The 25,387-nt window shown below is 55.9% G+C and overlaps 1 protein-coding gene across 2 annotated transcripts; it reads right to left on the bottom strand.

Moving 5' to 3' along the window:
* Positions 1-5,771: 5,771 nt before the first annotated feature.
* GLI1 (GLI family zinc finger 1) lies at positions 5,772-24,986 on the bottom strand. Of its 2 annotated transcripts, none has more exons than XM_085316220.1 (12): positions 24,925-24,986; positions 13,730-13,908; positions 13,433-13,528; positions 12,682-12,877; positions 12,248-12,410; positions 11,944-12,045; positions 11,669-11,809; positions 10,922-11,071; positions 10,280-10,444; positions 9,575-9,823; positions 9,113-9,392; positions 5,772-8,805 (listed from the first exon to the last, which is right to left on the bottom strand). In XM_085316220.1, exons 2-12 carry the CDS (start codon positions 13,824-13,826, stop codon positions 6,533-6,535), a joined length of 3,912 nt encoding a protein of 1,303 aa, XP_085172346.1. In that variant the 5' UTR covers positions 13,827-13,908; positions 24,925-24,986; the 3' UTR covers positions 5,772-6,532. The 2 variants fall into 2 exon arrangements, with proteins under 2 accessions (XP_085172346.1, XP_085172347.1); XM_085316221.1 differs by lacking the exon at positions 24,925-24,986 and adding an exon at positions 14,740-14,759.
* Between the last annotated feature and the right edge of the window lie 401 nt (positions 24,987-25,387).

The raw sequence follows: 25,387 nt of genomic DNA, 5'->3' as shown, positions 1-25,387 counted from the left end.
GAGGCCATTTTAGTCTGCCGCGCATGCTGGGAGTTGTAGTCTTCTGTTTAGAACGCTGCTCTGGAAACCCTGCAAATGATTAGCAAGACTTAAGGGAGAGAGGCTACTGTAAAACAATAATGCGAACAATCAGTTCCAGACGAATAACCTCAAAGAAACCACAACACTTTGAAGAATGTGAGGAGTCAGCAAAACAAAAAAACAGCAGAATAACCCAGAGTAACCTACAAGTTCATTAAGGCTTATTAACATATTACACTCCTCTAAATCAATAATGAGATAATAATGACATGATAATGTTACCGCCTTTCTCTCCCCTTCTTATGCTAATTAACAGGAATGTTAAAGTGCAAGTATGGAGTGAGCACATGATGTGATAAAATTGTAACCAGTAGAAAATTTGTATAAAGTACTCCCCCAAAAGTGTATTTATAAATAAAGAACGAGAAAAGGAGGAGGTGCGCTAGCTTTGTGAATGTACCGCTTAGCACTCATCTCTGCACAGAAATGAAATAAATCTCAACCCTGTGTGTCTATTGGTTGCTTGCACATTGGGTAGCAGAACCCAATTCTGGGACAACATTCCCATACTGGGCTTCTGGGAGATCATCTTGCACCTCTCGAGGTGCTGGGAGGCACAGTTCTTTGTAGACAGTGCTCCCACCCCAGGGTCCACAGCTGCAGCCATAAGGATCAGGGAGGGGGAGAATCTCCATCAGCCCCATTAGGGACAACTGGGACTGCCAAGAAAGCTCACTGAAAACTGATGGGACAGCCCAGGGGTGAATGAAAAGGAAAACAAAGTAGCATCAAGGGGACAAGAGAACAAATGAAGAGCTCAGAGTGCAAGAAAGGGAAAAAAAGAAAACCACCAGAAGCTGATAGAGAAAAGAAAGTGACTTAAGGGACACCAAAAGGCAAATGCAGGGCCCTGGGAGACATCAAAAGGGCAACAAATGACCCTGGAGCACACCAAAAAGCACCCAGAAATTTCTGAAACAGAGGAGAAAGCTAAACAGAACTTTGGCATACTGTCAAACAAACAAAAGGCCCAAGGGCACACCGAAAGGTACACAGAAGGCTTGAGGACAAGCTAAAATGTTAATTGAGAAGTGCTGAGGGCGTCAAAGGGTAAACACAAGGATCTGCCGCCCCCAGCTGAATGCAAACCGGCACTGCACCTGGCAGCGCTTTCTGCTGCCGCCGGGTGACCGCACGCCTGTACTGCACCCGGCCGCCCCTCGGTGCAGTAGAGTGCATAATAAGCACTGAGTATGCGTAAACTGGCTGCAGTATTGGGATATAAACAATAGCAGACATCAGCGAGCATCGAAAGCTGCACTAGGCATGTATGAGCATGCTGGCTGCAGTACTGGAATGGAATTAAGAGATGGAGCAGTGAGCGCCGCGGGATGCAATGCGCATGTGTAACCCGGGTGGCTGTGTTTCAAAATGTCGCCAAGAGATGGCAGCAGTGAGCTCCGTCAGCTGCACTGCGCGTGCGCGGGCCTGCTGCCTGCAGGTCCTGCTTTTTATCGGGAGGGGGCAGCAGTGCACTCTAGGGGCTGCGTCACGCGTGCGTCAGGTGACGGGCTGCAGTACTATCGTAGTCAATAGATGGTAGCATTGAGCCCCGCACGTCGCCCTGCGATTGTGTGCACTGACAGTCTGCAGTACCAGAAGGTAGTCAAGGGAGAGCTTGCGATGGATACACTGTGCATGCGGTCCAGTGGTTGGCTGAAGTGGCGCCACGTGCTCTTAGCAGATGACAGTGGTAAGCACGGCCCAGTGCCCGCTGCCTGCCTGCAGTGCTGCGGCGTCACCAGCAGAGCGCAGCTGTAAGCAGGGACGGTGGCTCTGCTCATGCACCCGGCTGCCGCTCGCGCCTCGGAGGGTTGCTCCCAGCAGGTGTGCTCCTCGCGGCCGCTGTCCTGCTGTGGGATCACGTGACAGTAGGCATGGGTCACGGGTAGTAGCCAGGGAGTGGCCGTTGGCCTAGCTGCTCACACAGGTAGGCAGGGAGGCAATGGGCAGCATAGGCCTTCTTTGGCCCTCTGAAGGGCTGGTTGTGACATTTTGTTTCACTGTAGTTCCCCCATTGTCTTTGCTTCAAATTCCATTTGCAGGTTGGCAGTAAAGCTCAGAGAGGCCACTGAAGGTATATTTTTTGTTCTCCCTAGAGTTCTGGGCAGTGCTTTAGCAAAGATGCAAGCATTCAAGCCTCTTTATCTACTGAGGCCGATCTAGGTCCCGAAAGACCTCAGCCTAGAAGATCACAATACACACGACATGAACCCCAACAACTAGGAAAGAAGGATAGAGAATACCCCTAACTAGGGAACAGTCCAGCAGAGCTGAGATGGTAGATGTCAGCATGGCCGGCCTGAGAGACTCAAGATCACAGTATAGACATCCTACACCAATATAAGCAGCGGGAAAAGGACAAGACAGCCTCAATCTCAGGATCTGAATGCATCCTATTACTGCAGACAGGCAGAGTGATGCAAGGAAACAAGGTTACATAAAGACCAAACATAGGATTTGATGCTAGGGTCAAAGCCATGACAAAGAAACCGTTAATAATAGATCCACATAAGAACTGAATACAGTCTCCAACTCCTTATATTCCATACTGCTCTTCCTGAGTGCCTGGACACCAAGTCACTCACAAACTCAGCTTTTCTTTTTTCTCAGTTTTGTTTTTCCTATGCTACTTTCTTATTATGAATACAGTCTCAGTTCAGAGAATCCTATATTTTGTTGCCTCCTCTGAAACCCACAAGCCTATGGCAGCTGGCCAGGATTCCCTTATCCCCTTTCCAAGGACAGTGGACAGTGAGGTGGATTGAGAACTGGCTGAAAGGCAGAGCTCAGAGGGTCGTCATCAGTGGTGTGGAGTCTAGTTGGAGGCCTGTGGCTAATGGCGTCCCCCAGGGCTCAGTACTGGGTCCCATCCTGTTCAATTTTTTCATCAATGACCTAGATGAGGGGATGGAGTGCCGCCTCAGCAAGTTTGCTGATGATACCAAGCTGGGAGGAGTGGCTGAGACACCAGAGGGCTGTGCTGACATTCAGAGAGAGCTGGCCATGCTGGAGGGCTGGGCGGAGAGGAACCTCATGAGGTTCAACAAGGGCAAGTGCAGAGTCCTGCACCTAGGGAAAACTAACCCTAGGCATCAGTACAAGCTGGGGGCTGACCTTCTGGAGAGCAGCTCTGCAGACAAGGACCTGGGAGTGCTGGTGGATGACAAATTGACCATGAGCTAGCAATGTGCCCTTGTGGCCAAGAAAGTCAATGGTCCCCTGGGGTGAATTAGGAAGAGTGTTGCCAGCAGGTGGAGGGAGGTGATCCTGCTCCTCTTCTCAGCCCTGGGGAGGCCTCATCTTAAGGACTGTGGCCAGTTCTGAGCTTTCCAGGACAAGAGAGACATGGAGCTACTGGAGAGAGTCCAGCATAGGGCTACGAGGATGATCAGAGGGCTGGAGCATCTGCACTATGAGGAATGACTGTGAGAGCTGGGCCTCTTTAGCCTGGGGAAGAGAAGTCTGAGAGGGGATCTTATCAATGTGTATAAGTATCTGAAGGGAGGGTGTCAAGGAGATGGGGGTGAAACTCTTTTCAGTTGTCCCATGTGACAGGACAAGAGGCAGTGGGCAGAAATTGAACCACAGGAAATTCCATCTGAATGTGAGGGGGAATTTCTTCACTGTGAGAGTGGATGGAGCACTGGAACAGGTTGCCCAGAGAGGTTGTGGAGTCTCCTTCTCAGGAGATATTGAAGGCCCACCTGGATGCAACCTTGTCTAATGTGCTCTAGGTGACTGACCCTGCTGAGTGGGGAGGTTGGACTAGATGATCTCCAGAGGTCCCTTCCAACCTTACTGATTCTATGATTCAATGACCCAAAGGAAAAGAATAGTTTACTGTTGCAAATAACCAACACTTTGCTTCCTGCCTCCCTTCTCTGTTGCAGACCTGTGCTTTCCTCCAGCAGACTCCCCTCCCAAAATTCAGCTGCTCCTCCCTTCTCACAGGCAGCACTCCATTCCCTGCATAGTTAAACAACATCACTTCTCTCACCACAGAAATTCAGCATCGTTATTCCCCAAATCATTTTTATCTCCTGGGACCAAATGTACTTTGCAATGCTTAAGAAAACGCATGCCTTCATTACTTCAAGAACCACCCATAAGAACATAATAACCATTGCAATACTCAGCTAAGAGCCGAAAACATAAATTTCAGCAAAGCAAGGCTCACAGGCTTGGTACTCCAGGGCACTGTCTGTAGCCTTTGGAAGGGGGGTGGCAGCCACTGATGAACCACAAACAGCTGAGCAGAGCCCATTTCCTACTGAGCAGAGTTCATGACACAGCACTCCTCAATTAGGACAGTGCCCTGCTACTGCAGCTTCATTACCTCTTCCAGATACACTTACCAGGGGCTCTCAGATCTGGCCACTTCACTCTGCCAGGAGCCTGGCTCAAGCACCACAGTAGCAGCTGGACTCTGCAGCAGCAGTGGCCTGGGAACACTTGTGGCTGCCCGGTGGCCGAGTCCCGAGAGACTACAGCCCTCATCATGCTGCACATGCGGCGAGTGCCTCCCCCCACCCCCAAGCCCCTTCTGCATGGCCCTAGCACCGGCCATGGCCATCGTCATGGAGCCGCAGCTAATGCCACAGCCACAGGGATGGAAGAGARTAGCCCCACTAGAATTCCCAGAAAAGAGCACTGCATACCCCAAAACAGACCCTGGGGAAAGATGGAGAGAGAACAGGCCCCGAAAACCTGCGATTTTGAGAGCAGAAGATGGATGAGCCCTGCATGCTTTGAAAATGCCCCACAGAGCCCACAGTACCCTGGAGTCCCTGAAATGGTTGCAGAGATCCCATGGTCCTTGGGGGGGCCCAGGGGCCCTGGCAGAATCCCTAGAGTCCTTAGAAGAGCCCCAGAAAGCCTGAGAATAGACCCAGGGACCAGGAAAGAGCTCTAAAACCTCTTTAAGGCCCTGAAACAGCCCAGAGAACCTACAGTAGCCTTGGAGTAACTGATAAAGTTCCAGCACACCTGGGACAGCTGCAACAGCTGAAAGACAGCCACCCACAGGCCCRGGGGAAAGCCTCTGTGGTACCTTGACCACCCAGAAAGAATTCTGAAGCAGACCCAGAGACACCAGGATAGCCTGAGGAGAAAAAAAAAAAAAAGGAAAAAAATAGATTTGGAAATGCCCAGTGCAGTCCCAGAAAAGCTGTGCCCTGCCCTTGGAGGCTTGAGGAGATGCCTCGAAGAGGCCAGACAGCTTGCAGAGACAGCAAGACAGCCCTCGGAAGGAACACTGCAGAACGTACAGCAGATCGGAGGCATCAAAATGCCATCCAGGCACCCTAGAAAGAGGTCCAGAGTGGCCTGAAAGACACCTTGGAAACAATCCCCAGATAGACAGAGCAGCTCTAGAGGTGTTGCAGTGCCAGTGCCACTGCCTGAATTCCTAAGGGAGAGACCAGAGCAGGCCCCAGAGGTGCCCAGGTGGTTTACAGAAGCCCCCAAGATCCAGGTGCAGCCCCGGAGGCACTGAACCATACCTTGAGATTATTCCTCCGTGTGTGTAGGCGTTAGTGTGATTCTGCCTGTGCAAGGGAAGCAACACTCCCCCTTCTCCCTCTCCCTTGTCCCACCATGGGAATCCCCATGCAAGTAGCCATCTGGACAGCACCTGCTGCAGGTGGAAGCCCAATTCAAAGGCAAGTGCTTTTGCAGAACCTGGCACAAATGGGCCATCCTAGTCCCTGCTGAGGGAAAAGGGATGGAGGGCGTATATAGCACTAGGCACGCGGGTCAGCTTGGAGCCCATCTGCAGGGATATAGAGGCACACAGCTCACACTCCCCTGAGAAAGGGTTTAATGGGGAGGGAGGGGCACCGTGGTTGCTTTCAAACAAAAAAAAGTCTAGGGTGACACCGCCAAGGGAAACATACACATATGCACACTATATACAGTGGTGCAGGCAGCACCAGGCACCCCATGCCTCCCCCCAACATCTTCATGCTGGAGAATAGCCTCTCCCTTCTCCCATCCTTGAGCAAGGTGGGGTGGTCTTGTCAAGCAAAGAGCGGCTGAAGTCCTGACAGACTAGGATTTGAGGGGGAGCAGCAGGGACATATGGAGGAAGCCTGCAGGGACAGAACTCTTTGGTTTTGACATCAAAATTTTGCACAGGACCTCCTGGTCCAGAGGCCTGGGGAAGGCAGGGAAAGGTGGCACTGGAATGGAGGGGCYGGGTATAGCAAGTTAGCTGCTGCAGAGGTGCCCAGGAACCCCTCTTCCAGTTGTATCTTGGACTCAGCAGGGTCCTTCCCATGAAAAAAGCCTGACACCCACAAACTGGGGGAGACTGTGGGGGTGTTCCAGTCCTCAAGACATAAACGGTGGAGAGCTCCAGGGGATCTCCTGCCTCTGCCCAAATAAAGTCTGGGGAGCCCCCACACACACCAGCTGCAGACACGCCCACGTGATAGCTTGTGCCCCCCAATTAGGACAGCGAGTTGAGGAAATGGCTCTCGCCTGCCAGAGCGCTCAGCATGGAGCTCATGTCACCCACAGCCATGTTGGCACCACCAGATGCAGGCAGCAGAAGACCAGTTGTAGGGCTTGGGGGGCCAGGCAGCAGTGCAGGTGCCTCTGAATCTTCCACAATGGCAGCAAAGTCAAGGTGTGTGTTCTCCAGGTCCAGCGAGTCCAGGCTGTTGGCCACCTGCTCCCCTGAATCCAGGTAGGGATAGGAGCTGCCCTTCACTTCTTCCAAGCTTCCATCATAATGCTCAGAACCCCCACAACTTGCTGCTATCTGCCCCAGCATCTTATGCCCACCTTTGCCCATGTCTCTGTGTGTACCTTGGCCTGGGTAATATAGCAGGGGATGATCGGGGCCCTGGAGCGTGGAGCGGACAGGCGGCAAGCGAAATACGCATCGGGGGCTGGTTTCCACTCCCTCATAGGAATGGCTTGGCTCTGCAAGATTGCCTGCATAGGCCAGACTGTTTTGGTGCCCAGGTGGTTTGGGACCATCAGGTGGGTGTGGCACCATCTCAGGGCTAAAGCATGGGGGCGTTAGGAGGTGCTGGTTTTCTGCCAGGCCTTGCAGGTGATCCTGTTTGTCTTGATAACCAGAGTACTTGGGGCTGAGGTATAGTGGTGTTTGCATGGCTTGGCACTGTCCAGGTTCGTTGTCCGACTCCATGCCTGCCTCCCCTCCCTTGGAAGCTAGTTGGTCTCCCCACATCAGAGCCTGCTGGGCCTGCACATAGCTACGGACCATCACTTCTTTGGCCTGCAGGGTAGGGGTCTGGGCTCTTCTACCTCTCGGGCTCAACATGCCCATGTAACTGACACTTGCCTGCTCCTCGGACGGGTAACCACCAGGCCCCACATTCATGGCTTGGCCATAGGATGCAGGAGGCTGCATGGGCCTGGCAGGTTTGGCGTTCTGGCAGGGAGCAAGTGCCGGGGCAGGTGCTGGGTAATGCTGCTCAGATTTGATCTGCAGTCGGTTGAGCCGGTGCCCACTGGAAAATCCATTGTCCTGGCATGTGCTCACGAATTTGGGTTGCTGCCCACAAGCACTGGGTAGCGAGTACTGAGTACTGTGCTGTTGACGGTGTCTCCCTGACATGGGAGTGGTGGGGGCAACAACACTTGACTGCCCAGAATTCAACTCGAGGTTGCCCTGGAGAGGTTCATCCCAAGGAACAGGCACAGTCCCATTGCCAGCACGCATACTCATGAAGTGCTGATTCATCTGGCACTGAGGGAGGGAGAACTCAGACTGAAGCAAACCCCCTTCCATATCCCCATGCCCACCTGGGTTCAGCTGCATACTCCCCGTGGTCCGGTGAGTATTGCCGTAGGGGCCTTCACCCTGGAGCTCCATGCCTGTCCCCTGGCACTGGAAGTGGTCCTCAGGGTAGTTCAAGTACCGTTCCACCTCCAGCAAGCCAGACTCTGCGCCTGCGCCAGGGCCCTCCATGCTCACACTCTCCAGGAAAACATTTTCACTGATGCTGGGTGGGCGTGGGGAGAATACATGGTGCTGTAGGTTGGTGTCGGAATCGCCCAAGGGCTGCAGGGCAACTCTGCCCACTCCTGGCACATTCACATTACCCACGCTCTTAAAACGATTCACCTTGGGCAGAGCATGGGGGTTGGCCACTGTCCGGGCAGGGTCGCTGGCCCGTCGCACACCATTCCCTGGCACCAGGTGAGGATGAACACTGCCTCCATAGCCAGGGTAGTCGTTGGAACTATGCCTTCGCAGTGAACCATTTGCCAGGAAGGAGGGCATAGCTGGTGTAAGGTAGTCCCCAGGTAAGCTGCTGTGGCTGCCCATGCCCACCCGCTCCATGCTGGGTAGTGGGGTGGGTGGAGGGCCGCCTGTGGCCGCAGCATATTTGGCTTTGAGACGGTAGCGCTGGGCTGGCGTGAGGCTGCCCACACCTGGCAGCCCTCCGCAGTGGCTGGCATCACTGGAGCGTCGTGATGCATCTGGAGAGATGGGGTCATAGCCGTCTGCCAGGCCTGCCCCACTGGACAGCGCCCCTGCCTCACCCCCCAGACATGGCCCAGACAGGTATGGGGACACCATGGAAGAGCGTCGGCTAACAGTATAGGCTGAGCTTATGGTGCTGGTGGCACTGCTCCGGCGCTCGTTCAGTGGCATGCCCAGCTCTGTAGCKGACAGCTCTGAGATGCGGCGGCGCGAGGCAACTGGGGGTGGCATGCAGATCCCAGGCATCTCCCCAGGCAGGCCTGGAGAAAGGAAAGGGGGAGTTACATCAGAGCACAGCATGACACCAGCATTTAGAGGAGGAACATGCAGCCATCTCAAGTACCAAGATGCAGCCTCCCCCATAACTGGTGCCTGCTAGGACAGGAAACAGGGTCAAGTGGTGGAAACAAGGAGAGGGCAGCAGATGAGGGCACAACCCACATGTTGGGGGCCCTATCCTAGCAAAAGGAAGCTGCAGAAACCACTTAGACTGGAAACAACACCTTGCTCGACACAGTGCCCACAGGGCTGCCCCTGCATCCAGGTGGGAGAGTACCAGGGTCTCACCGGCTCCAGGAATGGCTGGCAAGTTCAGGCCCTTGGTAGCTGATGGCTTCCTCATCTGCTTCAATTTGTCAATGCGAAGATTTTCTAGTTTGTGGAGGGCCATGAGTCCTGAGGTGCCCATGGGCTCCCCAGGCACCACCTCCTCCAATGTGGACAGATCCTCATAGCTCCCGCTTGCATTGCCGGTCATCTCCACCCCACTGTCATTGTTGGTGGTGCTACCAAGAGGGGAGTGGTCGCTGCTGCACGATGACTGCCCACCTGGGCTGGGCTGTGGCTTCTGGGAAGACCCACAACATTAATGAGGGGAAAAAATGAGGTAGGATATTCACTACACACTTAATACGAACTGGGAACTCCCACCCTGCCATATATGGAGATGTCTTCTCCACCATGCAAATTGACTCCTCTGTCAGGCCTGGCTGGGTGTCCCTGTGGCTTCATAAAGCCCCAGCTCCTTACCAAGGCCATGTCAGGCACCAAGAGTTTGCTGTCATCCTTCCGGGCCTCGCTAGGACCATTGGTGTCTTTTTCCTGCTTCATGTCAGGAGGGATGCTGGGGGCAGGCAGTGCACGGCCTGGCACCACATCGCCTCGGTGCTTCTTGGTGACATGGGCATCAGGGCCATGCACAGTTTTCACATGTTTGCGCAGGGAGCTGGGATCCGTGTAGCGCTTGGTACAGCCTGGGATCTTGCACACATAGGGCTTCTGACAGGGGAAAATGTAGGAATGCAGGAGGGAGTATGTCAGCTCAAAATAGAGACCCCTCCCAATACAGCACCTCCAGGGCATGGAGTAGAGCACCCTCCTCCCGCTTTCCAGATGACTTGGGAACTGGAGGTGGGAAGGGATCAAAGAGGAGGTATCTTCTTGGAAGGGCATGTAAGGTGCTTTAACAGGGCCTTGAAGAAGGGCACTGAGAAACCTGAGGAGTAATGCAAGCACTGTATTGCACGGGAGCAGGGCGAGGAGTCAGGAGGCTTTGGGGGGTATGCAGGTGCCCTAGGAGGGGAACAGGGGGGCAAAATTTTTGGAGTAGGCAAGGAGAGAGTTGGCACACACAGAGAAAGACCTGGGCATACAGGCAGTTTAGGCGTTATAGGACAAGTCAGGGTTCATAGGGGGAGCCCTAGAAGGTGCAAAGGAGCCCCAGATGAACTGTACCTCATTGGAGTGGGTGCGGTTTTGATGCTTGGCTCGGTCAGAAGCATTGGAGAAGGCCTTGTTACAACCCTCGTGTTCACACACGTAGGGTTTCTCACCCGTGTGTGAGCGGAGATGTGTCTTGAGATTCTCCAGGCGCGAGTAAGCTTTGTTACAGCCCTCAAACTGTGCAGACAGGCAGGGTGAAACACGCCACATACCTTCAACAGACCTGTACCACATCACTCCCATACTATATACCCATAACACATCTGCCATGGACACATGCCATGCCTCCCACACACAACACACATGCAGGTGCATGTCCCCACCCCACCACACAGCCCTTTACCCTTCTGGCATACATCATGGCACCTCACTATACACTGGCCACAATGTGCCCGACCTACTACATACCCGTTTACCTCATATGCATCTGCGCCCATACACTTATCACATGGGCTGTGGCCTGCCACACATGCATCCCATCCTATCATAAACTAGAATATTCCTGATCACCCTGTCTGTCCCACCTCCCACCCCATCTTCCCCTCCCTTCAGTGCCACATACCGGCATCTGCCAGCCTCACCCTGCCCCAAACTCTGCCTGGTGCAAGGCACCACAGTTTAGCCAGAGCTATACAGAGACCCAGGCCAGCTCACCGTGCACTTGTGAGGTTTCTCGCCTGTGTGACGCCGCATGTGCACCACCAACATGTACTGAGCCTTGAAGGGCCTCTGCTCCCGGGAACAAGCTGTCCAGTGGCATACAAACTCCTTCTTCTCCCCATGGATATGCTCATTGTTGATGTGCTGGGGAGAGAGAGAGGCATCACTTGGGCACTGAGGAGGGCACCAGGGGATCAGCAGATACAGAAAGGTGGATGTTGAAGGACTGGGATGGCTGGTGGAGACACAGGGGTTAAGGAGATATGGAGTGGTCAGCTGGAGTCTGGAGGAGGCAGTGGATACAGGAGTTAGCTGAGGATTATCTTGGGAGGACCAAGAGAAGACATTGGGGTCAAGGTGATTCTAGGGAGGTTTATCAAGGGCATAGAAGGGAGTTGGAGTGGCTGGAGGGTGACACAGAGAGCAAAGGAGCAAGTCTGGAAAGCAGGGGTTCAGGAGAACTGCTCGAGCAGTAAGGAAGGGCCAGATTAGGGAGATCCCCCGAGGGACATGGCATGGGGGGATTACCACGAACTTACCTACAAGAAGTAGAGGATGCATGTCCCTCCCTCCCTAGGAACAACTTCCAACACCGCTCACCTCTGTGGTGAGTTCTTAGGGGAGTTCAGCCCAGCCATAGGTCAGTCTCAAGGTAGAATCAAAAGCTGACACAGAGGGATGTCAGCAAGCATCCTGGGGGAAAGTTCTAAGGCTATGGGGCCCAGGTAGGACCTAACTCACATGCACCAGCTGCTCCTGTGTGTCAAATTCCTTGGCACATCCATCCCAGTAGCAATTGGTTTCGTAGACAGTTTCAGCCTCAGGTTTCCCGTCCTCCTTCTCCAGATCCTCCCGAACATCAAGCATCCCCAGCAAGGGGTCCTGGGCACGCACAGCTAGATTAGCACTCCCAGATGTGATCTCTTGTGCTTCTTGTCACTGGGAGTTACACTGAAGAGGAGTGTGGAGCCCAGAGGAAAGAGGATGGTCTCAACCATCCCCACCATGTGGGGTACCTGGGTGCCTGTGGAGGCTGGACTGGAGACATCACCCTCAGATCTCTCCTCCGGGTATTTGGCTGTCAAAGGGCTGCTCAGGCTCCGCTCCAACTTCAGCTGCTACCATGGCAGGGAGAGAGGGGGAGTGAAAAACAGCAGTGGGATGCCCACTGGACCACCTCCTACCGTGGATGCATGGCAGAGACCCTGTTGAGGGCATGCATACAGGAGGAACACTCCCTGTCCCCAGTATGTTCTTCAAATCAGATGAGCTAAGTGGCATCAGTGGTCACCACCAGAAACATCCCCTGGGCCCCCTTACCTGGCAGTGTTTCAGGGTGCCATGAGCTGAGGCACGGTGCAGCAGTCCTGGGCAGGTGGGCAGATGTTCATGGGAGCTACATGGGGGCAGCAGAGGAGCATGGCCAAGCAGGTGCCCTTGGCTCTTCTGCTGACCTGGAGGACTCTGGTACCCCAATGATGGACTGCAAAGAGCAAGAGGGATGAACAGATGACACCAGCACAAGACAAATTTTAGACCCTCTGAGTCAGGCAGAAAACCCAGGCATCTGATCTCCCAGCCACTCCTGCTCTAATCCACAGCCCCCACTGCCCTCCCCAGGTAAGCCACTCTGTGCTAACTGCTCCCCCCCCTTCTCTAGTCCCGCGAGGCACTCCCCACATTGGGCACTGGCATTCAGGCTCCCACAATGAGAGGCTGTGTGCATGCCCACAGGGCTGACATCCAGCGCCCACCTGATGGTGCTGATGGAGAGGTGGCCGTAGGAGCTGCTGGTGGAAGCGCAGCGGGAGTTGATGAAAGCAACAAGGGAGTTGGGCGAAGTGCGGATTACCGTCTGCAGGTCAATGCTAGAGTCTGACAGGGGCGAGATGGACAGTGCCCGCTTCTTGCCCAGCTTGCCTGCACCACGGGGCGTTGAGAACCGTGAGCCTGGGACAGTGGTAGACAGTAGGGGGCACTCCTATTAGCTTGGGTCCCAGGAGGCTGAAGAAACCCCCAAGGACACAAGCATGGTGCTACAGAGCCTGGAGGAGTAGCCCAAGTGTGCCAATTGCTGGCGCTGGGCTATGGCAAGGCTTAAAAGCATCCCTCCCTCCCTCCCACAATCATCCATGTCCCTGAGGGAACCTGAACCCCTTGGCACACACCTACTCCCTCTGCCATAGCCAATGTCATCCTAAGAAAAGTGCCTAAATCCCTTGGCCAACATGTGCCCTCAACCACAGGCCAACACAAATCCAAAAAAATTGCATAAACCTATTGGCACATACCCATCTGCTGCTCACAGCATCACTCTCCTGAAGAAGGGACCTGAAGCCCTTGGACTCTCCTGCCCTGTCATAGCCATCATTGCCCCAGCAGTGCTTTATCCCCTCTCCACACACACCTGTGCTCCTGACACAATGAACATCATCCCCTGGGGGGGCGGGCACTAAATCCCTTGCAACACACCTGTCTACCCTGCCCCAGAGACTGGGTACTTACCATCACCAGTGCCTGGGTGCTCGGTGCCTGGCACCAGTCCATAACCATGGTGGCTGCCCATGAGGTTTGACTGATGGCACAAGGAGAAGTCAAGTCCTGGTGGAGGGGAAGAGAAAGCTGGGAGAACTTGTTAGGGTGTGAGGACACAAAGGGCACAAGCCAGCCCCAGGCTCTCACACATAAGCACCTCTGAATCCAAGGACTGAAACAGAAATCAGGCACCTCCATGACTGTGTCAGGCATTGCCAGGACCTCACTGAGGCCAGGCTAGGTCAGCATGAGGGCTCTATGACCAACCTTGTGGCCCTGGGGTGCCAGGGGTCGGTCCAGGGAGTGGGTGCAAGTAGCAGTGTTCAACATAGCTGGTGACTGGGGGATTCATGGGGTTGAACATGATGCAGCAGGGCCTGGCTAGGCTCAGGGGCACATCTGGTCCTTGCAGATGGGTAGACACAGGTTCCAGTGCAGGAGCCAGCCTAAGACAAAGGTGAGCACATGTCACCCTCCAGAGAACCTCTCCTCACTCTCTCCTCCCGGGCCCAGCCACGGTCTGCTCATCTCCCATCCTGTTGCTGAGGCTAGGCAGAGGCCCAGYAAACTCATTGCTCCTGTGGGTTCCCCTACAGGGGCTCCAGCCACAGCAGCACGGGGCACCGCCGACCTGTTCCCAGTAGGGGTAGCCGCAGCGCAATCACAGTCGCAGGGCCGGCCCACAGCAGCACGCGGCACCGCCGACCTGTTCCCAGCAGGGGTAGCTGCAGTGCAGTCACAGTCGCGGGACCGGCCCACTTCGGCGCTCTCCACAGCCYCGCAGAACCCCACGTCCGGGCCACCCCAAGCACTCCCCTGGACCCTCCCCGCGGCCTTGCCCACACCTTACGGGCACATGCGCATGCACTCCTGTGCTACCCGCCTCTGCACCCCAACTACATTGCAGACCTCTGCCTGGAGCCCATGGCAAGGGGCAGCCCACGCAGCTGGGGGTACTGCCAAGCCTGAAAGGGCGGATGACAAGGGTGGGCACCCTATGCCCCCATTTTGAGGTATGACCATCAATAAGGAGGGTCCCAGGCAGATAAATTGGGCTAGAAAGGACCTGCCACCCCCTCTACAGCCAGCATGTCCGTTCCCATTCTCCCAGTGCCCAACAGCACCCCAGGCCCTGGAAGCACCAGCATGGGGAGGGGGGCACTCCCCCACCCCCACCCCAAGTACAAGAGCAGCAACGAGGCAAACTCCAACAGCTTGGCACAAGCAATATCACCGCTGCAGTCAAGCCCACACCACAAGCATCCCCAGGTACTGACTTGTCAAGGTGCCTGGTGTTTGGTGCTACATGAAGAGGATTCTGAGCAAGAGTCCTGAGCCCAGCTCAAAGTCTGCTGCAGGGGGTCGAAATACACATGTATGCACAGACACCTGGACAAACACATTCAAACATACTTAGAGAGGTAAATATTGCAAGCCCCAACTGCCAAAAGGGGAAACTGAGGCACACACAGAACAGCTTTTGGCCAAGGGTTGGCACCATACTCTTGCCAGGCCCCAGCCTTGCCTTGTTCATGGGTCCCCACCTTGCCTACAGGTCAAAATCCAGCCCTGTCCCACCCACACATCCACTCTCTGCCCATAGGGCTCAGCTCAGCCCACTCGTGCATCCCTGCCTGTGTCCCTGCCTGGCTGCTGGGTCTCGTTTCCACTTGTCTCTGCCTGGCCCGGCCCAGGGTCAGATTTCTAACTTCGGCTCCAGTGCCTGCACCCAGGTCCCAGCCCACAACTCTGGTCCCAACCTCCCCTCCCCGTCTCAAAGCCTTGCGAGAGGGAGAGTGGCTCTGGGAGGAGCAAGAAGCAGGGGATGAGGGAGAGCTGCACGCAAGTGATGCTGGTACCAGGCCTCCCATATCCTCAGCCTCCCCCTTTGAGAAATGGAGTGAATCGCCCCAAACAAGGGTCGGGGGGGGGGGTGAAAGCCCCCTGCCCTGCTGGGAAAGTGACGGGTTGCATTTGGAGCATGAGGGGTGAAGGGGACAGTGATTCTTCCGCATGAGTTGCCTCTTTGAAAGCTTGTCTCGGGGCTTTGTGAGAGTGTCAGACAGGAAGAATGGGGTGGAGGGGCAGCAGGGCAAGCAAAGGGGGATGGAGTGCCCAGGAAAGGTGGAAGGGCAGGAGGCAGTGAAGGGAAAGAGATGAGGAGGAAAAGTAAGAAATGGGGGTGAGGCTGGCCCTGGGCCTCACAGCAAATTGGGAGAGTAGCTCTAGGGAAAGCTCTCCATGTTCCCACTACCCTAGCCACAGCAGCTAACAAGGAAAGAGCATGCAGGCCCCTCACAAATGTTTGTCTAGTAATGGAGTCGATCACAGATCCCAGCCTTTTCGCACACATACCTATTCACACATGCACAGACAAACACACATAAATGTATGAACATACATTTGCACATATCTGTAGAGGCATATAGGAAGATGCGCACACACATGCATCCACACATATGCACAGATACATGCAGGCATGTGCACACATGAGCAAAGACATACACATGCTTACCTACACAAGTACAGACGCAGATAAATAAGCACATGAACACGCACATGCAGAAATACAGATACACTTCTACATGCTTGCATGTACTTAACACCTGCACAGATATATGTAACCACATAAGTATATTCATACACCTGCACAGGTACATGCACATACACATATATACACTCATGAACACTACATGTGTCTGCACAGCCCCCAAAGTTTTCAGGCCTGCAGGGGTTACAACTGCTGTGGGTCTCACGTGGCATCTCTGGGGCCTCCTACATCTGGGAAGGGGAAGATGTAGAAGCACAGGCGACCCCTTCACTCCATGCGGGTACAGCATCCAGGCTGGGGACACAGAAGAGCCTCACACACCCTGCTCCTGCTGGCCTGAGTCCCAGGGAAAGTGGGGGCACCATGTGGGGTATCTACCCCTTCCAACAATGGGGTTAATGCATTTATAGCCTTTGTGCTGTCCCCTCTACCATGGCCACCCTCATCCATGTTCACCCTACCATGTGCCTGGCTACATCCATGCCATGCTCAGCAGCCCCTGCCATCTCACCATCACACATGCAGACATACGGCACACATGTGCACATACATGCAGAAAGACCACCACACAAACTGCACGTGTACAAACACGGCATGCATGCACACAGCACACATGCACAGAGACATGCATGGCATATGCGGGGGCACACACAGACCACATGTGGGTGCATAGCATATGACCATATGTAGAGAGCACACAGGCATGTAGCACAAGGCACATCACTCCCACCTTATGACTGCCAGGCTTGGTGCTTCATCTCATGACCTGAAAGGAATGTCCCCTCCTCTTTCCCCTCTGGGCAGTTTGGTGGGTGCCCATCACCTGGTCCCACGGGTACAGCAGGAGGGTCAGCGTCCTGTTGTGCCAGGACATCCTCTCCTTCCTGGACTCGGGACGCAGGGAGGAGTTTGGCCACTAAATCCAGCCTGACACAGGCTGGGCTCTTGCCAGGGGGCAGTTAGGAGGCATGCGGGTGCTGGGTGAGCACGAAGACCATGGTGGCTTTCCCCAGCTCCCACATGTTGCCCTGCTGAGCACTGGTGTGGGAGGGGCACCTTGTGCAAGAGGGAAAACATCCCAGGCCCCAGGGTCCTGGCTGCAGGATGCTCCCCCCAGGCCTGGCGGGGTCCACAAGGGCTCCCCAGCCCCAGGAGGCCCCTGAGCAGGGGAGCTGGAGGGGGCCGGAGGGAGCAGAGAACCAATGGGAACCAACCCACAGCTCCCCCCTCCCACAGTTGCCTCCCCCGCCTGCCGCACACCGCTGAGGCCCACCCAAGTTGCAGCCTATGGGCATAAATTTGAGAGCCAGGCGCAGCCGGGATTGAGGGGAATCTTCCCTCGGTCTCCTCCTGCCAAGAAACTCAAACTGAAACACATTCCTCCTCCCCTCTGCCAAGAAAACAAGGACTGCAGCCAGCAGCAGGAACAGTTGAAGCGGGGCTGGATCCAGACGCAAAAATGTTGCACGGGAGGGGGTCGGGACCAGCCATCCCCCCAGCTCCTTGCCTTTTATTTCCTGCAAACATGCCTGAAATCTGTCATCTGGCTCCACTTTCCCAAGGACACTGGAGAACTTGGGGGGGGGGGAGGCAAAGAGACAGAGAAGGGGCAAAAGATAGCAAGCAAAGGAAGACACAGGGAGCTTGTATGGCAGAAAGAGCTGAAATACCTACACGGATGGATGGTGGAGCAGACTAAGAAACCTGGGAAAGGAGGGAGAGAGATGGAGTGATGTAGGGACAAGCTGGGGAATCACACGCCCTTAGAAAACCTGTCTGAAAGAGATAAGCACAGGGCTGCACCCACCCTGCCTGGCTGCCACCCCAGCCCCTGCCTTGTGAGGCCAAGCTCAGGAGCCAGGAAATTGTACCCATCCTCCCCAGCGTGCTCAGCATGGCACTGACAGGCCTGGCTAGCTCACAGCAGCGGGGTGCAGCAAGCACCAGGCAGGAGCACTCCCACCAAAGCCAGCATTGCATGGTGGCAGGAGCCCCTCTCTGCCCCCAGCACCTTCCATTTAAGCCTGGCCCCAGCAGGGTTAACAGCCCTGGAGTCCCACTGCGGAGGAATGTGATGTCAGGGCTGGATTAGCCCACACGGCCGAGATCCCAGCCGATAGACCAGCAGCACTGAGCTGTGTGTGGCACAATCCATCAACTCGCCTAGCACAGCCCCCAGCGTGGGGGGCCTGGGGGAGGGCTCTGTGTCTGCATGTGTGGGAGCATCTGTAGTTTTGTAAGTGTGTGTAACTGCACAAGTTTGGCCATACATSTCTGCATGTGCGGGGAGCGATTTGTGTTTGTGTGTGTGGACATGTTTCCTGAGGGAGGAGTTGCGCTTGCCTGTATGTACTCACGCATGTATGTGTGCATAGGCATACATGTTTGCACACATGCCTGCACATGTGTTTGCACACATGCCTGGAACTGCAAAAGCAGTGTGTGGGGGGGGGCACTACATGGTGCAGACCCAATCATTCCCATCCCTGCCCCAGCAAGGGAACAAGGGAGGGCCAGAGCAGAGAAGCAGACGGAGGGCTTGGCTGTGGGTGCGGCAAGGGGCTGGGGTGAGGAGATGCCCCAGGAGGCCATCCCTGCATATCTCTTCCTCCCCCAGAATTACAGGCTGGGCATCCCACTCCACTGTGAGGTACGCTTTGGCTACAGGCACAGAGCCCAGGCAGCCATTCTGCCATCCCCTCCCTGGCCACATTGTGACCCCAGGGTCAGCCACATGCCCAATTGATTTAACCCTACAGGGCCTTAGGAAAAATATTGATCTAGCTTAAGCTCCAAGTTCCCATGCTGAGGCAATAGAGCCAGCAGAGCTATGGCTAGAGCAGCTTCAGGAATGGGAACTGCTGGTGGTGGAGGGCCAGGCTGAGCCACAGCACATGGATGTGAGGAGCAAGGCTAGGAGAGAGCTGCTGAGAAGCCAATGCTCCCCCATGCCAGTGGCAGTCAGGGATCAAGGGGACGTGTCTCAGCCACCTCTCAGGGCAGGTAGGGTCTGGCAGTACCAACACACTCCTCGCCAGCTGTGAGATCTTCCCCATGCTGTACACCCTCCCTAGGCACCAGGGTCTTGTCAGGGACAGAAAAAGGCCAATGACAGTGGGACAAAAAGGATCGAATCCCCTTCTGCACAGAAGTTGTCCCAGGACTGAGTCAGGGCTAGGCTAGTCCACATAGTGGGAGCTATTCCCCTGTCTCCACATGCTTTCCTACCTCTGCCTCCAGCAAAGGTTATATGCAGACCTCCCGCCCAGCTGCCTCACTATGCAACAGACCCTGCTGTTGGGCCAGGCCTTTCTGTAAGTCCAGATTCTCTTGCTTGGGGAAGCTAATCTGCCCAGGGACCGCCGCTGCCACAAAGCACATTGATTCGGGTTCAGAGAGTCTGAAAAGGGACAATTCAGGGCTGTGATCCCGTGCTGGTGTGGGCTGCCAAGCCCATTCCAAGGTGGTCCCTTGCCTGGAAAAGATGAGGCAGAGACAGGACCAGCTCTAGGGGAAGGATGCATGTGTAGAGAGGGTAAGGGGCAGAGATATCCATGCCAGGACAGATTCGGGACATCCTCTGCTCCATTCTCCCTCCCTACCTCCCTCTCAAGCCCCAGTTGCTGTCTTCGTTACAGTAACACACCCTTATTCCCCATCCCATGCCAAAACTCTTCTCTGCCCTTTGCACTGCTTCAAGAAGGACCAGAGCTCTCTCCCAGCCCACCTACCCCTCCAGCAGCACAGCTTTGCACCAGCCATAGTACACCACCATCCATGCGCCATGTCCCTGCAGGGAGGCAAAAAAATCCAGCCCTTCACTCCTGCATGCACCTACGCCCACTCATGACCATGCAGTGACATGCCTCCAGATATGTTAGCACATGCTAACATATATATGCTTTGGGAAGAGGGGAAAGCAGGTCGACCTGGGGCGCAGCCTGGGCCACCTGCTCTCTGGTGCAGCCACAGACACAGGTAGCCCATGAAGGAGGGCTGCAGGGCAGGAGCTCACCTCTCTGCACTCCCTGTGCTGGTTCCTCCTGCAAGGCAGGGACCCCTGGCCCTCAACCACTGGCTGAGCCAGCCAGGAAGCCGTGGCAAGCTGGGCTGGAGTGGTGGCGCTTGATAGGTGGTCCCAGGGTAGGCAGGCAATTGTCACAGGCTTGCATGTTGTTTGCTTTGGCCACCAGCATGCTCTGCCTCTGCAAATTGCTCCCATAAAGCCACTTCCCTGGCCCCTGCCCACAGTGGAGCAGGGTCTGAGTGGGGACAAGGTTTTGGGGCAAGGGTAAAGAGGGTGCAGACATAGCAGCAGCTGCAATAGGAATTTTTATACTTCTCCCTTCCTTTCCCTGTGCTGGAGGGAAACAGCAAAACTGAACATGTGGGACCCATAAACACCCAGCTGTGAGTCATTGCTGTGGGAGCCCCTGCCAGGCACAGCTCCTTCCCCTGGCACCAGGACATCACCTCCCACTGCAGCACACACATGTGCTATATGGAGGGACACCCCCAAAAGGGGGGGGGGCTGTAATGCAGGAAACCCTGTGTTCCTGAGGCAGAGAAGGCAGTGAGCTGCAATGTCCTCTGTCCTCCCACCATGGTCAGGACAATCCATACTGAGCCTGTTCCCACCTCAACAGCTTCTGCCCGCAGGACTCCTCAGAGGATGGGAGCAGGAGAATGTGCAGGACCCGATGGGGATGTCAGCAGTGGTTAAAACATTTAAAATACACTATCAACCCCTTTTAATCTGTGGGACTGCCTGTCTCATGATCACGCTGGGCACTCAGGAAGCATACGTTGCTCCTGCTTTTGGAAAAGAGACCCCCTCTATCTTCTGAGAGATATGAGGGGTGACTCCCTGCCCCTCCTCGCCTCTACCACGCACAGCCTCAGCAATCCCTTTCTTGTTGGGACGCTTTTGTCTCTCTCAAAGTACCTGCCACTTTTGGAGAGAGTGAGCACAGACCACTGCTTTCCTCCTGCTTGCCTGGAGACCTGCTCCATCTCCTGCATTTTGCAACCCCATCACTTAAAGCCATGGTCACTGCTACCTCAGGGAGCACTGGGAGCCACCAGGGCTTGCTGCCCCTGGACTAGGGGTAGGAAGTAGGGATGGGAGATTTGATGTGGGGTTGCACCACATCTGGACCCCCACTCTCCCCCAGCTTCAGACCCAGATACAGCAAAGCTGAAACTTGACTCACTGTTTTTGCTGCTTGTTCCCACTTGGTGGCTGCTATTTTATCAGCTGTTCCCCTTGTTATTCTGCAGTTTCTGAAGGGTTTTAATGTGCTGAAAGGATTTTGGGAAGCCACACTTGCCATGTTCCTGGGAGGGTTTCTGTAGAAGAATCTCCTCAGCCCTCATCACGTACCCACCCTGGGGACCTTTGTTATTTATCACATCACTGGGATTGCTAAACACCAGGAGAACAAAACAAGATAAACTGAGGCTCATGGACAAAGGGACTCCAACATGCCAACCAGGTAGGGAACCCCACAAAACACACAGATAATTGTGCATGCACACATACAGGCGTGTACGCACACACACAGGCACTCTGCATGCACGTCCATAGGTGCGCACGAATGCACACACATGTTCACACACATTCCCAGAGGATGCTCTGGGTGTAGGTGGATTGTTCTCCCTTCCTGAGCCTCTGTTGGACACCCAAGGTTTCCTCCTTCTAGTATGTTGGTGCAGACTGACAAGGGCAGGCACCATGGCCTGTAAGGAAGAAAGACAAGGAGGTATCACAAACATCCCTTTGTGAAAGCCATATCACACTTGTGAGCGTGCAGATAAGTGAACATGTGTGCACCAGTGTACCTATGCATATGCATGAGGGTGCATGCATGTGCAGGTGCATGTGCGTGCAAGTATGTGTGCACTTGCACAGCATGCTAGAACAACAAGGGAAAGTCTGTTCCTTAGGGCCTGGGGGCTGGCCAGTTTCCTCAGCACTGTGGTGGGAGTCCTCAGCCGAGTTATGTCACTAACAGCCCCCATGCCTCCCAGCCTGTCTGCCGCTCACCGACCCTCCACACTTGAGGCAGTGAACTGCAAATGCTCCTCCGAGACCGAGCTCAAAACCTCAAAACCGGCCCCTCCTTGGGCTGCCCCAGCATGACAGCACACGTCACAAGGTGTCTGCGCTGACTCACTCCCCCAGACGGAAACTTCCCTGCTCCTTGGGAGATCCTCCCAGCTCAACAAGCTCCAGCACCATCAGGGGAAAGCAGGGCTGAGTTTGATTCACTCCCACCCACTACACCAGCCACTTTCAGATCCCAACCTGCTCCTGATTTTGTGCTCATCTATGTATATGATGGAAAAGACTCGGGGGGGGGGGGGGGGGAAGATGAACCCCCCCCTACAAGGTACTAGTGACATGGTGATGAGCAGTTGCCCAGAGGACCCAAGTCCACTCCCAAGCACAACTGAGAGCATGTGTGCACATATGACAGGAGCTGGGCTAGCTTGGTTCTGAGGATGGGCAGTTTGACCCAGTTTGGTGTGTGCCAGTCTTCTGAGAGGGACTAGGACCCTTGGTAGCTGGGGAGTTTGGGGCAGGCATAAGGAGGTTTTGTGTGGACCTGCTACAGGGCCCCAATTTCCAGCAGACTTCTCCTTCCTCTGACAGACCCTTGCTGAGTGCTGGGACCCTCACTGTTTGCTGGGGAAAGACGGGAGGGAAGGCATGGACCAAGCCAGCCTACACTATGCAAAGCCAAATGCACAAATAAACCAGCTTCAAACACTCACAACAGCATGGAGGGGACAGTGGGTGCCTTTGTCTCCCCTTATCCCCTCAGAAGCAGCCTCTACCCTAGCTGGAGAAAACCAGCCCAGTCACACTGGGAAAAGTTTTCCTAGGTCTGAGTTTCTGAAAGAGAAACTTCATCCAGCTGCTTCTTCCCAACACTGAAACCCAATGTCCACTGTTCAGATGCTGCACCATCCGCTCAGGTTTACTACAGGTATCAACAGAGCATGGCGGAGGCAGGTGTCTGGATATTCTGCTGGACCTCCATCTCCTTTCTGGAGCCAGATGCAGGACCCTCCCTGTTACTGAAGCATCTTCTTGTGTTCCAGCCCTGGCAGCAGAGCCCCGCTTAGGCCTCAGTCACAGGCTTTGCAATCGGCACAGGAGAGGGGCAGCCACCTCAGTGCCACATGGCACCTATAGGATCACCTGGATCTCAGATGTGTGAGCAGGGCCTGGCCCAGGGCGCCCCGACAGCAACAAGGATAATCTGCCCTCTGGAGAGAAACTTCCTTTGCCTTTAGACTCCCGGTTCTCCCAGCTCACAGGGGACTTGGACCAGTTTGGGGGTGCCCTGGTGGCTGTTCTAGCTAAATCTCAAAAAGGATGGCCTGTGCAGGCACAGGCTCAGCCACCTCCTGCTCATCTGCAAGTCAGGGCGACCAGGTCTCACATGGCCCCCAATCAGGTGATGCCTTGCTCCCTCCAGCTTCTCCATGCTGTGCCTGACCTCAGCCCACAGCTCCTCCTGAGCTCCTTTGCAGCCCATCTGCTCCACTACCTCAGACTGCTCAGGGCTGCATCCGTCCCTTGTTCCAGCCAGGGGGACAACACACAGTCAAAGCCCAAATGCAGAGCCCTGGAGGCTTTAGGAGYGTGGCTGCAGGGCTGGCGTCTGGTGCGGGCATCCAGGGGCACCTAGAGCCCTCTGCTAAAGAGGTCAGACCTGGTCACCGTTGCAGAGGGCTCAGGGCTGAACACCATCATCTAACACTCTACTCCCAAATGCCAACCACAGCCCTTCAAGAATTAAAGCGCAACAGCTCTCCTCATGCAAGCATGGAGGAGGACAGACAGACATTCAAAACCAGCATAGATAGGGAACCAAGGTACTCTACAAACAAGATGGAAGGGCAGCTCTGCCTTTGCCCTCAAAGCAGAGATGCTTCCCCCAGTGTGTGATCCTTCCATGGCAGTTGCAACCATGACCAAGATGGAGAGAACAGAAGCGCAGCACCCGGGGCCCTGTGGGTCAAAAGCTGGAGAGCTGAGATACAACAGGGCCTGGGCACAGAGCTGCAGGGTCGAGGAGGCTCCTCAGGGTGCACAGAGCCTCCTTGCACCTCAGCCCAACCAGAGGGTGCCCACATGGATTGGTCAGCAAATGGAGCAGGGCCTCAGTAGGAGCAGGGAGACCCTCGCTGTCCCAACAGCGATTCCTGCTCCTCACCGAGGCTGGGGCCTGAGCACTCGAGGGGGGGGTGACAGAAGTCAAAGCCTTGGAGATACAGCACTTGACTGGGGGGCTGCAGAGCACTGTCTGGGCTAGCCGCCCCCGGCCTGCAAAGCAGTGGGGCATGGAGGCCCCAAAGACATCAGGCAGAGCCTCACACAGCTGCAATAGGCCCAGGGCAGGAGGACCAGAGGAAGGACAGGAGGCACTGCCGCCGCTCAGGAGCAGGGTCGCACACAACCAGGACCATCTTGCGCCACAGGCAGCCCCAGGCGCTGTCACTGGGCCACGGGGCAGCGATGTCCTGCCAGCGGCTGTGCCCCATCCAATGCCCCTGCGGAGCTGCCCCGGGCGGGTGCCGGCTGCGCTGCTGCTGCCCAGCCTGTGCTACCGGAAAGGGGCTGCGCCCAGCGCACCGCAGCCCACCCACTGCGCGGGACAGTGGGGCCGAGGGGACGCGGGGGCACCGCACCACGCGCGAGGCCCGCGTGAAGGCTCTCTGAGATGGTCCCGGGCCCGGCCCGCCGTCCGCCGTCCCACGGCATCGACGGGACGGCCTCGGCACGGCTCGGCCTCTGTGGAAGGGCCGACGCCGACGCCAGCGCGCAGCCCTGTCCTGCGGGGCTCCCCCAGCCCCGGCCCACGGTACCGACTTGCCCGACGGCCCCGGCAGCTCCTACCTCCGAGCGGCCCTGGGCGGCGCAGGCGGGTCCCGTGGCTCCACGCTGCCCCGACTCCCAGCGGCGGCTCAGTCCCAGCGAAAAGCGGCACATCCAGGGGGACGCCGGCGGTCGGGGCRGGACGGCGCGGCGCCCCCCGCACTTCCCCGGCAGCGCTCGTCCTGCTCCGGCCCCGCACCCGCTCCACCCCGGGCGCTCAGCGAAAGTTGCCGGAGCCTCGCGGGGGCGGCGCGTCCCGGCAAAACTCGCGGAGCCGCCGGGCGGCGGGACCCGCTCCGCCAACTTGGGCGGCGGCGCCGAACGCGCTCGGGACGGAGACCCCGACCGGGAGCGCCGCTGGCTCCAGTCACTCCGAAAACCCGGGCTGGATCCTGCACATGCGAGCATGCGGGGCACGCGCGCACCCGACGGCCCTCCACACGCGCGCGTCCGTGCACACATACGGTTGTACACACATGCACCC

This window comes from Rhea americana, unplaced genomic scaffold, assembly GCF_003343005.1.
Source record: "Rhea americana isolate MKP2758 unplaced genomic scaffold, rheAme1 scaffold_457, whole genome shotgun sequence".
Lineage (NCBI taxonomy): Eukaryota > Metazoa > Chordata > Aves > Rheiformes > Rheidae > Rhea > Rhea americana.
Note: the sequence above shows the minus strand (reverse complement) of the source record. Positions and strands in the feature narration are given on the sequence as shown.